The 14,381-nt window shown below is 33.8% G+C and overlaps 2 protein-coding genes across 7 annotated transcripts in view; both read left to right on the top strand.

The window, feature by feature from the left end:
* The window catches only part of LOC117210054 (proton-coupled amino acid transporter 1), a 53,408-nt gene extending 47,933 nt beyond the window's left edge, over positions 1-5,475 (top strand). For 2 of the 6 annotated variants that reach the window (XM_033452655.1, XM_033452659.1), the window contains 4 exons: positions 271-449; positions 962-994; positions 1,295-1,467; positions 2,239-5,475. In XM_033452655.1, the coding sequence (XP_033308546.1) occupies positions 271-449; positions 962-994; positions 1,295-1,467; positions 2,239-2,480 (627 nt within the window). In that variant the 3' untranslated portion in view covers positions 2,481-5,475. Of the gene's footprint in view, positions 1-270; positions 450-804; positions 905-961; positions 995-1,294; positions 1,468-2,238 lie in introns of those variants that run through there. The other 4 variants (XM_033452657.1, XM_033452661.1, XM_033452656.1 and 1 more) reach the window with 3 other exon arrangements.
* A 1,080-nt stretch (positions 5,476-6,555) lies between these two features.
* LOC117210053 (calponin homology domain-containing protein DDB_G0272472-like) lies at positions 6,556-13,414 on the top strand. Its single transcript, XM_033452654.1, has 11 exons — positions 6,556-7,666; positions 8,443-8,666; positions 8,757-8,888; positions 9,523-9,759; positions 9,936-10,018; positions 10,272-10,476; positions 10,660-10,801; positions 10,976-11,172; positions 11,686-11,867; positions 12,418-12,535; positions 13,221-13,414. The coding sequence occupies exons 1-11, from the start codon at positions 7,567-7,569 to the stop codon at positions 13,221-13,223; spliced, it is 1,623 nt and encodes a 540-aa protein (XP_033308545.1). The 5' UTR covers positions 6,556-7,566; the 3' UTR covers positions 13,224-13,414.
* The last annotated feature ends 967 nt before the right edge of the window (positions 13,415-14,381 follow it).

Here is a 14,381-nt window from a genome sequence, read left to right as displayed (position 1 = left end):
AAATCCACGTAACGTAGCAATAATGAAAAGATAATAACGAAGGAAGCGGTGCACAGATTATTCAATAAAAATAAAAAATTAAAAAAATTAAATGAACAAAATTAATTTGACAATTAAACATTATTTTCTTTAACTTTGAGTTGAATTTCCCAAACAATCCGATATTTTATTACGATAGAATTTTTTAAGACTCGACTTGTTAGTCATAATTCGATTGTCGATAAAAAGACATGTTTTTTCTGTTCTAACGAATATCCTGCTGTATTTTAGGTGTTACCCCTGAAGAACGAAATGAAGAAACCGAGCAATTTCAGTAAGCCACTGGGAGTCCTAAACGTTGGAATGGTAATTGTCGGTGGCATGTTCGTCGCGATGGGTTTTATATCTTATTTAAAATACGGCGACACAGTGGCCGGATCCGTTACGTTAAATCTCCAATCAAAGGAGGTGTAAGTATTCAAATTTACTTTTCTAAGTGAACATCAAATTCTTATCATTATCAGTTGGTCGATAAAAATTCCTTTTATCTTACTTTATGTTAATCACTCGCTAAATTATATTCTGTACATAATTGCCAAACGTTATTTATCGATGCAAATTAATTGTCTCGTATATATTTTTATCAATATCTTGTTACACGTATGCGTATATTTACGAATTGATTTGCTAATTGAGTTCTATAGAATAGAAGTAGTATATCGACGTCAAAACAGATCAGGCAAGTGATTAGCACATGTTTGTTTTACCATGTACGAAAGCAGAATTCTGTTATATCGACTCTATAGAAAATTATTATGCGTTCAGGTGATAAATCACGCTGCGTTCAGAATAATCGCAATACTATCACGCAAAGTGATAGAGAAAAGTAGCGAGACAGAAAAAAACAAAAAAAAAAAAAAAAAAACAAAACACGTAGTTAAGAAAAAACTGTTTGTAACGTAATTTTCTGTTGCATACAAAGGGTGGATGGAAAAATCATCGGCGAGCATTTAAGGTTTCTATCTTATATGGGTTTCCTAGAAGTGTTGTGTTATTTTATCAAACTACTAGACCATTTGTATAATATTGTGACGTCATGTTCCTTTTTTCATCAACACGCAATAATCAATTAGCCATACACATAGACGTTTCTTTGCGTTCTTCGTTTACGACTAAATTTGCATGTTGCGATAGATTTAACACAATTGGAATAATTATAACGATGACGAACGGCTGAATAAGTTTCTCGCATTTAACAGCAATTAATCAAAGAGAAATAATTCGGATACTCATAAGACGTTATTGTGTTTTGCAGCTTACCTCAATGCATACAGGTTGCCATCTCGTTGAGTATATTACTCACGTATGCACTGCAATTTTACGTTCCCATTGCGATCATTTGGCCAAAGATCGTCAACCGTTTTGGCCCTTTCAAGTGGCCCGTTTTCGCAGAGACTGTTTTCCGTTCCTCGATGTGTTTCCTAACATGTAAGTTCTATAATGTAATATATAACATTATCGTCAATTTATCATCTGTAAGAATAGTCGAAATTGTTAACCCTGCTATGGACGAAAAATTTGTTCGAACCTTGGTTCTCATGTTCGATTATTTTAAACCCTTAAACGATTTGAAATTATAATAAATACTCTAAACGTTTTAAATCGTATAAACACAGCTGTAAAAAAATATTTTAAACACTCTGAATCACAAAGTTTTTTCACAGCATCCTTCCTTTTCTTAACCTCCTTTTGTCCTCCGACCCGATCACGTTCTCGTTTAAGAAGATTTCTTATTTGAAATATCAATTTGACGTCATCTTTCTTAAAATTACAAAACTTCTTTACGTAAAAAGTAGATTATTCGTTGTAATTAATTTTCGCCTGCCGGCTACAAACCGAATTTAATTTATTCTCACTCACACTCTCGCTCAACCTCGGTATACGCTCGATATAACTACACGTATTTATTATAATTCTTAACAGTTAAAACAATTTCTGATTGGATCTGGTTTCTTTGGCCGTAGTCATGAAAATATGAGTTCACGTAAATATTCGTAATCTATTTAGCAAAATCGAGGAAAATACCAATTTAATATCAAATCTGTATGTATAATTTAATTTGACCTTAGGACGCTGAAGGGTTTCAAAGGTTTACCAACGTTTGAAGTTCTGCGGACATTCTTTGACTCTCCTTCAAACGTCCTAGGATTAACGTTAAATATATTTAATACTAATTTCACCTGTTATATCTAATTACAGTTGTCCTAGCTGAAGCGATACCTCAACTGGGTCTGTTCATATCATTGGTCGGTGCAGTAAGCAGCACCGCCTTGGCACTCGTATTTCCACCAATCATCGAAATGGTTGTATGCTGGCAGAACGCATCACTGGGCTTGTTTACGATATCGAAAGATATCCTGATAGTACTAATCGGTCTACTCGGTTTCGTTACCGGGACATACGAAAGCATCACGTCGATCATTAAGGCGTTTAGCACGTAATTAGGCTAGTTCGTTGTATAAATCGTTGTTAATATACTTTTTACTTGTATGTATATATATACACGCGCGGTATTATCAGGATCATGACATCTACGCGATCATATAGGCAATGATTATTCATTTGGACAGAGCCGGTCTTTTCTTTCTTTCTTTTTCTTTTTTAATTTTTTAGATTACTGTTAATGTTAATGTTAATGTTGTTTATTAGCCTACCACATTTCTGTCGAACGAATCGTATACGAATCTTTGCGCGTTACATTCACTATTGTTCGAATCCTTCGTTTAGCATAATTTTCGCGTTCCGCATTCAGAAAAGGGTACTTCGTTATCTGTGATCCGTCTCTAAATCGATAATGCGAATTTTTCTAGTTCCACGAACAGGGTAATAAATCTCGTGCCCTTGAGGGGATTACAATTACCAATTTCTACGTTCGCCGTACTGTTGTCGATATTAGAATGGTGCTAATATCGAGTACAGCACGATTTCAGGCAAATAAAATAGTTTTCCATGAGGTAATTTTGCAAGAATTACTTGATTTTAAGGGGGAAGAAGTTTTTGAGAAATTGGTAATTGTGATCGAATTGTACATTGATATACAGTTGGTCATGAAAGTGGTTCGACCCACCTTGAGACGACATATCGGTGAAAACAGAAATAATTCAAGATCTTTTTTCAACAACTATTTTTTATTTTCTCATACAGTAGTAATACACGGCCTCGTGATTCGAAAACAAAAATAGACCGTATAGCAATATATTGTATATTAAGAACTTAGTACGAAAGACGGAGCATCTTTCAAATACACTCGCAAAGTCTTACCATTTTAATTTTGACGATTAACGAATGATAAATATTTTAAAGTGGATCTCATTTCATAGATTGAAATTACGAGGGAAAATATTTCATGGATATATGTAAGAAAGATGTTGAAATTTTTCGATCTTAAAAATCTGCGCATAATTTATCAGTTAATGGCCATCGCATGAGTATATGCCGTCCTCATATTACCTATAATTGAATTATAACGAAAAGAAATAGATAAAAAGATTAATTTTTTAAATTAAACTTTACTGTTTATAAAATATGGATATTTTTGTGATCAATTGTATGTCGCGCGATACGTGTCTATAATATATCATCGCCTATGTTATGAATGATTAACAGTGTTAGTTGTTCGTGTCCTGAACAGGACGTAACCGTAGATTTATATATATGATAGATGTATAGATTATTCGAGTAGATACACGAATTTTCCTTAAAAAAAGAAAGGTGAAAACTGATTGTTACTGCGAACTCGCGTAATATATATATATGTGTGTATACATAACTCATGCGACAAGAAAGGAAAGCAATCAAAATGACGTACAAAACAGAGTGTTGGCCGATAGACGTTGAAAAGTGTATAATATTATAATGACAATGATCATACTCGACGATCGTGCAATATGAAAAGACAATCGCGTGGATTTTATTCGAAAATGTAATTTCTCGCCGACGGAATATTGCGTGACTTTCAACTTTTAATTGGTATCGTTGGATCGTACGTAATAATTTCTATTAGATCATTTAATTTCGAAGTATTTAAGACTAAGAATTTGATATATAATACGCTACTGAATGTTATTATGCATGGTAATTTCTGTATCATTAATTTTCAATTTTTCGTCATTTTGTTACACCAAGAGGTCATTAATTATTTTATTCGAATTTACATTTCACGCAATAAAAGCGATTAATGATTTCTGTTATGTGGAATATAGGAGGTAAATTTTATTTTGTACTCCTCAGTTTTTGGAGTAGAAAATGCAACGTGAAATGCTCGAAATTTCTTTCTTACTTTGTATGGAATTAAATCGCCGCTTGCGAATCCAATAGTACAAGTTAAGAGTTAAAAGTTCGATTGAATTTTGTTCGAACGTATCGATTGTGATTTTTTGTATTATAGTTACGTGGATGGAACTGTATCAAATCTGTGATATAGTGATCAACGTTTTAAATACGAAACAGCGAAACGAATATATTTTTTAAATATACTGTACGATTTAATCAGAGAAGACAAATTTGTATTAAATATTTAGATCATCAACATCATCACGCTGAGTCATATTGGACATTTTGTACTACGCTATCGATGGTCTTGGCACTGATAAATTTTTTTACGATTTCTACACATCGTGATTGTCATAAATGATTATTGTTAAAAAAATTGTTTGTAAGATGATAATTCTTGTGCTATAGTTGTTATAAAGCGTAAATTTCTTTTCTCTCGCGACGACTGGAGATTCTTCGAACAAATGTATTTGAAGACCACCAGACAAAGACATGATAAACCACGTTTTCCACTTTTCGTGGAACAATAATTTAAGATTCGACACTCTTCTTATTTGAATAACACTATGCTGTTAAATATTTAAAAAATAACGACCCGTAGAATATAGAATATATCGTAACGTTAGTTACGTCATTGTTCTTTTACGGAAAAACAAATTCTATATCTTATGAAAAGCTTTGTAGCTGTCGCTTATTAATATCGTTATTATATCTTTCGACCTAACAGATTTTTCTTTTCTTCAGCTACCACATTGACGTATTCTCCCTCGCATTAAAATAAAAAATGTACAAATATGAGCTTACCATGTTTTTATACAGTGGTCTTCATTTGTAATAATGGTAACGTCGACTCAATGTATATTTTATTTATTCGCATATCGCGGTATGATCGATAATTATAAAGGAGAATGGTAAAGGAAACAATGAGAAATTGTACATTGTTCGACAATGTTGTTGTTGTTGTACAGTGTCATCGATCGACAAACTTTACTTTAATACCTTTTTATATGTGTATAGGTATATAGATACAAAAAACAAAACATGATAAATTAAACAAAGATAAGAGAAGAATAATGAAAAAAAAGTATGCGGAAAATCAAGTCGAAACAGTATAAAACTTCGATACCTGTGTTTTCAGAAATATACAGAACGATTTTTCTAGTACACGAGCCTCGAGAAAGCAAGCTTACTAACACAGTTCCATTTCATTTTGCACAACTTGCCAATGAGTAGGGAGAAACCAGTTGAATTAATTAAGAACGCGGTACTCTTCAAAAAACAAATAACTAAATACAAAAAATTCACTTTTCTATTCGTCTTATCGCATTTAGAGATAGCGAGATATTAGTGAGATACTAATGAGATATCAGTAGAAAAGTGAAAGATAGTAGTGTTCCTTGTGAAAAAATTAAACATACCGAGTATCATCGTTAAAAATAATATTTTGCAGCAATTTATTGATCAATAATTTTTACAGTAACTTGCGTCTGATGTCTGACGATGGATTTGTCCAGAATTTTTCCTTAGGACGCATTGTAACGTAATAGTATTAGCTTATTCGCTGCCAGGCAAATTTAAAGCGTCTTGCCCTAGACGCCAAGATTTTCTTTTAAAGAAAACATGAAATTTCACAAAATCTAGTAATATTCAATTGCAGATACGGTAATAAAACGGCGTTTATAGTAATTTACAAACAAAAAAATACCCTACGAGATAACTGATAGTTGGCAATCTTGGTACATACGCTTACCACGAGATATCTCTTAGTCGGCAGTGAATGGGTTAACCATTTTTAAGGCGATTCAAAGTCATCGAACGGCGCAGCGAGAGCGATATGTATTGCCCTGCCTCGGAGTACAAATTCTTTCTCAGGAATAGTTTATACGTACAGATACTTTTGTTACGTGTCCTGTTTTTTTCCTTTTCTTTTTTTCTTTTTCTAAGATGTTAGAGGTGTAAAGTGATTAACTTTTCTTTGAAGGGAGGCTGATGAATGAGAGTTAATAAACGTGCGAGACAAAACGTGTTGTCTGTTCATGTACCACTGTGTTGGTCGATTAACGAATCGTTGACAAATAAAGTCGTTCGAAATTGATTTACCGAATGTCGATTGGCCTCCGTGGATCTTTTTCGTTATTATTTAAATAATCATCAGAGGTATATTTTTACTGATTCTTTGAAAAACAACTTAAATTTTCGAGTTATTCGAATCGTTGAATTATCTGTTGCAAGAAACGTGGTTCAAGTTTTCGAGTATTGATTATTTCTAAGAAATATCGATCGGTCGCGTGAATCTCCTTTTTGTTTTTCAGACGATCGTTGAAGATTGATTTTTGAATTATTTTTTGAGAAGAAAAACAAAAGTTTGCGAGTAACATCCTACTTTAAATTTGGCTCCAGCCTTGGAATATCGACTATTTCTACTGAATATCGATTATTCATGAGTATTCCCTTGTATCTTGTGCTTTATATATCAGAGGACATTTTGAAATTATCTTTAAGAAGGAGGACAAGAGACTACGAGTATTATCCTGCTTCGAAATTAATTTAAACTTTGGGATATTGATTGTTTCTACTAAATGTTCATTGACTACGTGTATTTTTTTACTTGGTAATGGAACGATCATAGGAAACATCTTTGAACTATTTCCTAAAGAAGGAACGTCAGAGTATAAAACTAATAACTTGCTTGAAGTTTGATTCAAGCCTTTGGAATGGCTTAGATCGAATTATTCGTTGAAACGTCCTGAACTTATCGATAAAGCTCCTTCGCGTTCTGAAGTCCGACGAAACATTTCGTCGATCTGAGACAGAAAAGAGATACTGGTTTATTCAGTTAAAGATAAGTAACTGTCGTTTTTCAGCAATGGATTGCAGCGAGGAAGAGGTATAATCTTACTTTTACGTGTTCAATTTTCACTTACTCGACGTTGCTTCTTTTAGTTGACGAAAATCAATGTCTTCCGATTAAACATTCTCATTCCACTGATGGAGATCTTGGACGTGTACGCGTCGTTTAAAGAAGAATTAAGTCCAGATGAGTTTTGCATTCGTTTGTTCGTTAACGAAGGCTCGAGAGAAAAATGCAAACCACATCACGATCCTGTTATGGAACGTTTCAGGAATATCGAAGAATTTAAGGTTATAATTTAAAGAAATCTGTTTACCAAAATCACTCACGGAACAAGTATATAAATATGTTGGATTTTTAAGGCTTTGTCAGTTTCGTTGCAAAATGTAATCATCGATTTATTCATGAATATCGTTCGTTACACGGTTTTCTTGGACTCAATAAGTAAAGATTATCTGGATAAACAGAACTGTCGCAATTACAACGATTTGTCTCAGACCATAGGTAAGCTACGAAGGTTCGTAATGAAATAACCAGAGAATAACTATTTCCATAATGCTTTATGGAAAATAAAATGAATGAATTCTTTGGGTAGTCCATATTTTCATTTTTACCAATTGCCTTCCTCTATTCATGTTTCCGTGAGTTCGATCACGTCGAATGTTTTCAAATATTCTCACACCTCCTTGTCCTTACTTATTAGCCCTGCTACATTCCAGAAGCACATTTTCATCCCCTTTATAGTCCCTCCTCTTTCCCCTTTTTTCATTTTTCTTCCCCTCTCTTTCTTTCCTCCTCCAGCCTCTCTTCATTTTCGTTCTACCTGTACCATCTGTTTTCTATTTTTAGTTTCTTATATCCTATCTTTACATATTCGCCCTTTTTCCTTCTTATTCTGGCTACCCTTCTCATGTGTTGCTGTACCTCCCTTTCTTTTCTTGTCAGATCGTCGTCTATGTATACACCCTTTTCCAGTTTTCTTTTCTCCTTCATTATCCTTATTTTTTCCTCCATTGATTTCATCGTCGCCGCTATTATTGTGCTCTTTTCCCCCACCCTTATCTTATGTGTTCTTTCTACTTCAGCCCCTATTCTCATTTTTTCGCTTACGAACTCCTCTACTGTCTCTTCAAATAAAATGAATGACATTCAATTTATATTAAATATATATGCAACGAATATCACAAATATATTTCTTTCTTCGAAAGATGAGTATCATCTATCTATTTTGATTAATAAAGCTATTATTTTAGAATTTAGTTAAGAATTTCATTTTTCAGTGTTTGTGTACATCTTATCATACAGAATATGCAGCTTGTTTTTCGAAGATTCGATCGATTGCTTCGTTCGCTTTAAAGTAAAGAAAATGTTGTCCCTCGTTGTATATCTTCTTCGCACGGAAACTCCCAATCTTTTCCATGAGAAGGGTTGCTTGACGTTCGAGGAAGATTTCGTGGAGGGAAACCTGGTTCTGCCATTTTTAGAGGCAACGCCGTGTTTAGAGGTTCGTTCTACCGTTTTTTACAGCGGTTCTGTTGGACATAATGGATAACGAGTTTCGTTCTAATTAACTTGTTGTTTAATCGATCTGAAGAAACTACAGCAGCAGTTAAAGCAGCACATACGAAATACGAAGATTCCTAAAAAGGAATCGACTACTCCTGTGTTTATGAACGTTTTAAATCGACCAAGAACCGGTTTGAAAGTGCCACCCGGTACACCTGAAGTGAGTAACTTAGTTACAACTTGAGACGCGATTAATGTTTATTTGCAAAGTATATTTAATTTGTCAATTTTTAGGTTAGTTAGGTACCGCGATTGGAGCTTTTTCTTATTAAAGATTGTCCGTTTAACAACTGACGGCACCATTTTGAAATTTCCCGCCATCTATTTAACTCGCCGATTAATCGCGCGACTTTCAATTTTCCTTTATTCACCTTCGATAAAAATCAAGTCGACCTAAATTGCTTTCCCAAATAACTGTGATTCGTCTTTGAATTGAGATCGGATGACATCGCTTAAGATTTCTAAACAATTTCCAATACCTTTTTAACGATCTATGCCTAATAGTCTTTACCGCTCATTATGAAGTAGCAAGTAGTGGCCTTCGATTGACCTTCAGCGCCAGCTAGGTGGCTTTCAACGACCTTCAAACGGTTTTTTTTTACAAAAAGATCGCGAGAATTCTCGATAAGACTTGCAAAAGGTATTCCTATCCTTCTTAAAAAATTTCTAAAATTTTCATAAAATTTCTTTTCGTATAGGTATGGAGAAGTTAATAAAATTAAATGAACTTTATACTTATAAGTTAAAGACGTTGAATTAAGGTTTCCTCTTTTGAAGACTCATATCCCGGATAGGACCTGTCGGCGATGAAGTTCACGCGTCAAATTCCAAAGACGAATTACCTTAAACCGTCAACGGAGAGAAAATTGGAGCTTTTGAGCGCAACTAACAGGATAAATGCTATGAGATTGTTGAAGGACGCGAACGAGAATGCACCAAGTTGCTTCTATCGGCGTAAAGATTCAGACAACTCGGTAGAGAAAGAGAAACCAAAGGCAACTTTCGTGGGAAAATCGGTTCCGAAATTTAAGGTGCAGAAAACGCTGGCGCGATCTGCTGTCTATGCAAATTTTATCATTTTTTATAACTTTCTTTACATTTCTCATTTATTTGAATCGATTTGAAATCAAACTTCTGTTACATCTTTCTTGTATCTGAAAGTTGATCACGGCTGTTTATAAATTATCGTAGAATTTATTAATTATAGCCAGTCGAGGTAAAACAGACAGCAGCTTCGACATTAAGAGAGTGCGCGCGTGTGATCAACATGGAAGAGAAAGAAATAAAAAGGTACTGTCAATAAGACAAATTAATTTTAATTTGACATACTAAGTAATTAATTCAAGTATGAATATTACGAAATAAATTATTTCTGTATCTCACTGTTTTATCGGTTAAATGTAATAAAAAGGAAATATTAACTCTTATATATATACATAGTTCCATGAAGATAGAAAAGAGCGATTTAATTGCGTTATCTTCTCTCCTCGTTTTCAAATATTTCCTAATTATATTTCCTCTTGGAATCCTAATGAAATTGTAGATTGAAAGCATTAGCCGAAGGAGGTACCGATCCAGCTTCGATACTGAAATTCCAAGAAGAAAGACGTCAGCAACAAAAAGAGGAAGAATTATTAAAGATACAAGAGAAACATCTACTGGCTTTGCTAAGCCGTGAGAATGCTTTCATTGCGAAACAATCGCTGTTGAACGATGTGAAAGCGCACGCAGAAAGCGTTCGAAAGGAGGTATGCGCTTGATAGAAGATATGTATTTTATCGAATGATTACAGACGATCTTAATATTCCTGTGTAAGATAGTGAAAGGAATGACGATATCAGACGTAAAAGTTTCTATCAACGATCGATCTCCTTTACGTAAATATTTTAGTGGATATGAATTTTTCTTTTTTCGTCACTTTGTTCTTAAAGAAGCAAGAACTTTACGACAAGTTAGAGAAGTGGAGAGAGAATCACAACAGGGAGATGATGGAAATCGTCGTAAAGTGCCGCGAAGTCGAACAAGCCTCTCGTGAAGCTTTCAATGCCATGGTCGACGAGAAAAGGCAGAAAGGTAAAAAATTCTGTATTACAGCTAGGATAAACCTTGGCTTATTCCTTTATCGTAAATGAAGTACTCTGACCCATTTCTAATTTCCTCTATAACGAATATTAATAAAAATACGTCTTCGTTAAAAATATTTCCTTAAGGAAAAATTAATAAAATGGTAATTTTTCGAACTATCAGCCGCAGAGGTGACCGAAGAATCGCGGCAATTGAAAGCCCAGTTGGTCAAGCAGAGAGAGGAAGAAACTGGCAGGAAAATTAAATTGATCCAAGAAATTAAGACGCTTCAATCTTTACGGGCATTGCCATCGATCAAGGATTTCGATCCAACAGAATCAAGCGGTCTTGGTCTTCTTTGTGAAATGTCCTTGGCGGAGGTTCGTAGCATTTCCATGAAACGATTAATAATTAACGATTAGCTTATCGTGCCTCAAGTGTTCCTCCCTTTAGTCAATTATTATCCTCCCTTTATTTGAATTAGAGATCGGTTGAAATTAGGAAAAAAACCGTGTACGTCGTCTTTCTGTGGTTCGTTCACATTTAGGAGCGCCTATGTGATTAAAGTCACCCAGTTCTTACAGGGATACGAGAAAAACAATAAACAACGTTAAAGTAGAGTTGAAAGAGTTGATCGAGACATCGGAGAATAGAGTTGAGAGAAGAGAGAAGAGAGAGAGAGAGAGAGAGAGAGTGTTAAAGACGAGAGTTGCCAAATAACTTTAAAGTTATTTGGGATAGATACGAGTATCGCATTTAGTTTCAGTTAAACAAACATCGTTTTCTGTCCAATTAACACCTGTATATTCAATTCATTATTAATAAATTAGAGTAAGTAAATCAAAGTAAGTAATCGGGGAAAAATTGATATCTTAATTTCCACGATACTACAGTTGAAAGAGAGATTATTTTGGACCAAGATGAAATTGGACGAGGAAACAAAGGAGAGAAAATCTGTTATTTATCGAGAACGCGAAAGGCAGAAAAACTTGATCAACGAAACGAGAAAAGCGCTCGAAGAATATAAAGCGAGCAAGTTAGTTGTAAAACTATTACATATCGCTAATTATTTGCGGTAAGTTAATTGTAGTAAAAATATGGAAGAATTACTAACATTTATGTAGTTTATTGACAACAAAAACGGTATGTAAAGTGAAAGAAGTGAGCTTTAAAAACGAGGAAAAAGAAATTAATTTCCTTCTTATTTATATTTTATTGATAAAAGAAATGATACAAAATGTAACACAGGAGAGTGATTTTTTTTTTTTTGAATTCAATGTGTTACGGCGCGTGACATAGTCCGTGCGTAGAGAGTCACCGGACGTAACACAATGTTTCTCATATTAGAACCGAAGCAATACGTAAATATCCCATAAACGTAATAGTCTTGCTTAACAATTAATTTGAAATTCTGAAAATGTAAAAAATTGAAGGGTTCGCAAACAATAAAATGAAATATTGCGTTAACGCGCCTTTCATCTTTAATGCGACAAGGTGCAGCTTTAGAAAAATGATAGGTGAGAACACGTTTAAATTTATTTTAGTAAAGCTACAGTCATCGTAGCAAAACGATCCTAAGAGGGAAACGAATTCATTTGTAAGAGCAATTATTTGCCAATTTTCAGGCGTGCTGTTTTTCCGGCTAAATCACGGCAACGATTACAGCCTGTTAGCTCACCAGAGATCGACGCGTTGCGAAAGAAACTGGAAGAACAGAAAGCACTAAGGTCACAGAAAGGAACGGTATCTATTTCGAAATAAACGAATTAAAGAGTTTATTCGTTCAGATAGAACGTTTTTTGCGATAAATTATTTAGATTTATTATCTATTTATCTATTAATTCCGTGATCACTGTGTGATAGTATGATAAAGCAGAAATGTTTTCTAAAATTAATAGCGTATTAATAACGAATATTGCGAAGCAAATGTTTAATGATAAAGCCTGTTTGCGAATTTATAATTAAAAATTCACAAGTCATTTTTGAGAGATAATTTTTGAAAATAAATCAAGATAAGATAAATAAATAAAAGTGATATGAATTTAAATACTAATATTTAAGTCTGACTCCTGCTGATAGAGATTAAAATGGAAAATTACCCAAATATTATACAACAACTGCAGAGTAATGTTTAGAAGGCAACAATTGCGTAGCATAAACGTCGACAGAAACGTTTATGCTATCCATTTGTATATATATCACTTTTGAAAAATTTCACAATATGAATATTAAGGAAGACTTAATTGATTTATTCCACTATCTTGGTAAAATTGCAGACGCGTGTTTCTTTCTATCTTTCGCTGTAAATTCTACGATGTAATATAAGAACGCAGATTAAATCGTTTGAATAGATAGATTTACAATTATCTTTTATGTAGTATAGTATATTTAGTATTCCACAAATGATACGAAATTTCATACTTTTCAGTAAGATGATACCTCTAATAATATGACACGAACTGAAAAAAGAACAATTGTTATAAGATAGAAACTCATCGTGTTTATTATCTTGCACAACTCAGCTTGAAATAAACCAATATTACGACGTCTTGTTACGATACGATAATCAACGCTACAAATCAGCCGATTCCCTATTTCCGTTAAGATAATAGAGGTGATTGAAATTATTATAACACTGAGTTAACAGATTAAAAATACGCTTTATTTACAACGACTTGAAAAACTTAAGTGTTTACACGTGGTGTGTGTAGACGTTCTCGATGAAGAGAAGTTAAGATGTCAACTGATCGAAGATAGACTAGTAACAGTTTCGGTAACAGTGATGATAAAGAAGAAAACTACTGATGGGTGTGTCTAGACGGGACTATCGGATTCCTTGATAACAATCTTGATTAGGAAAGAAAGGGCAACAGTCGTCGTTGCTAATCTGACGAGAAAGAGATTGGCGAGTAAGGATGGGTCCTGGTCGTCCCCAATCAAAGTCGCTCGTGGATGGCATTGTACATTGGAAAAACTCCTTCTCTCGTGTTTCCTCGGAATGAATAACAATCCTAAGAAACGCTTCAACTTAAAACATACTTTTTATCTTATGCATAAACGATTAATTTATAATATGCTTGATGCAAAGTATTCTTTCAACAATATCAATCGTATGTAAGTCGTTCTGTTAGAAAAATGTACCAAATGTCCAGCTGACATTGTAAAGTACAAATTAAATGATAAAAAAGAAGTTGTAAGTATTGTAAGGTACAAATTGTAAAGTACAAATTAAATGATAAAAAAGAAGTCGTCCCAGATTTCTCGAGCCAAACCTTGTTGATACATTCTATAAGTGAAGGCAAAATAAAAATATCATAAAAAGACACATATACCATTGGAAATATCGATAAAGAGATATAGCAGACAATCGATATAGGAAATACAGATTACGATGCAACGAACGTGAGAGTCTATGATACAGGAGATGAATAGATTGGAAACATTTACATTTTTTCCAAGACTAGAAATTGAAGAGATACGGCAAGAGATTGAATCTGCTACTTTTTGAAGTTCTCGCTTATTACTCGTTTGAATTGAACCTGCCTCGCTGAAGATAACGGTACCCAGTCTCGCTAGTAACTTATAAAAA

This window comes from Bombus bifarius, unplaced genomic scaffold (assembly GCF_011952205.1).
Source record: "Bombus bifarius isolate JDL3187 unplaced genomic scaffold, Bbif_JDL3187 scf7180000008199, whole genome shotgun sequence".
Classification (NCBI taxonomy): domain Eukaryota; kingdom Metazoa; phylum Arthropoda; class Insecta; order Hymenoptera; family Apidae; genus Bombus; species Bombus bifarius.
The sequence above is the reverse complement of the archived record's forward strand: the minus strand, read 5'-3'. Positions and strand labels throughout refer to the sequence as shown.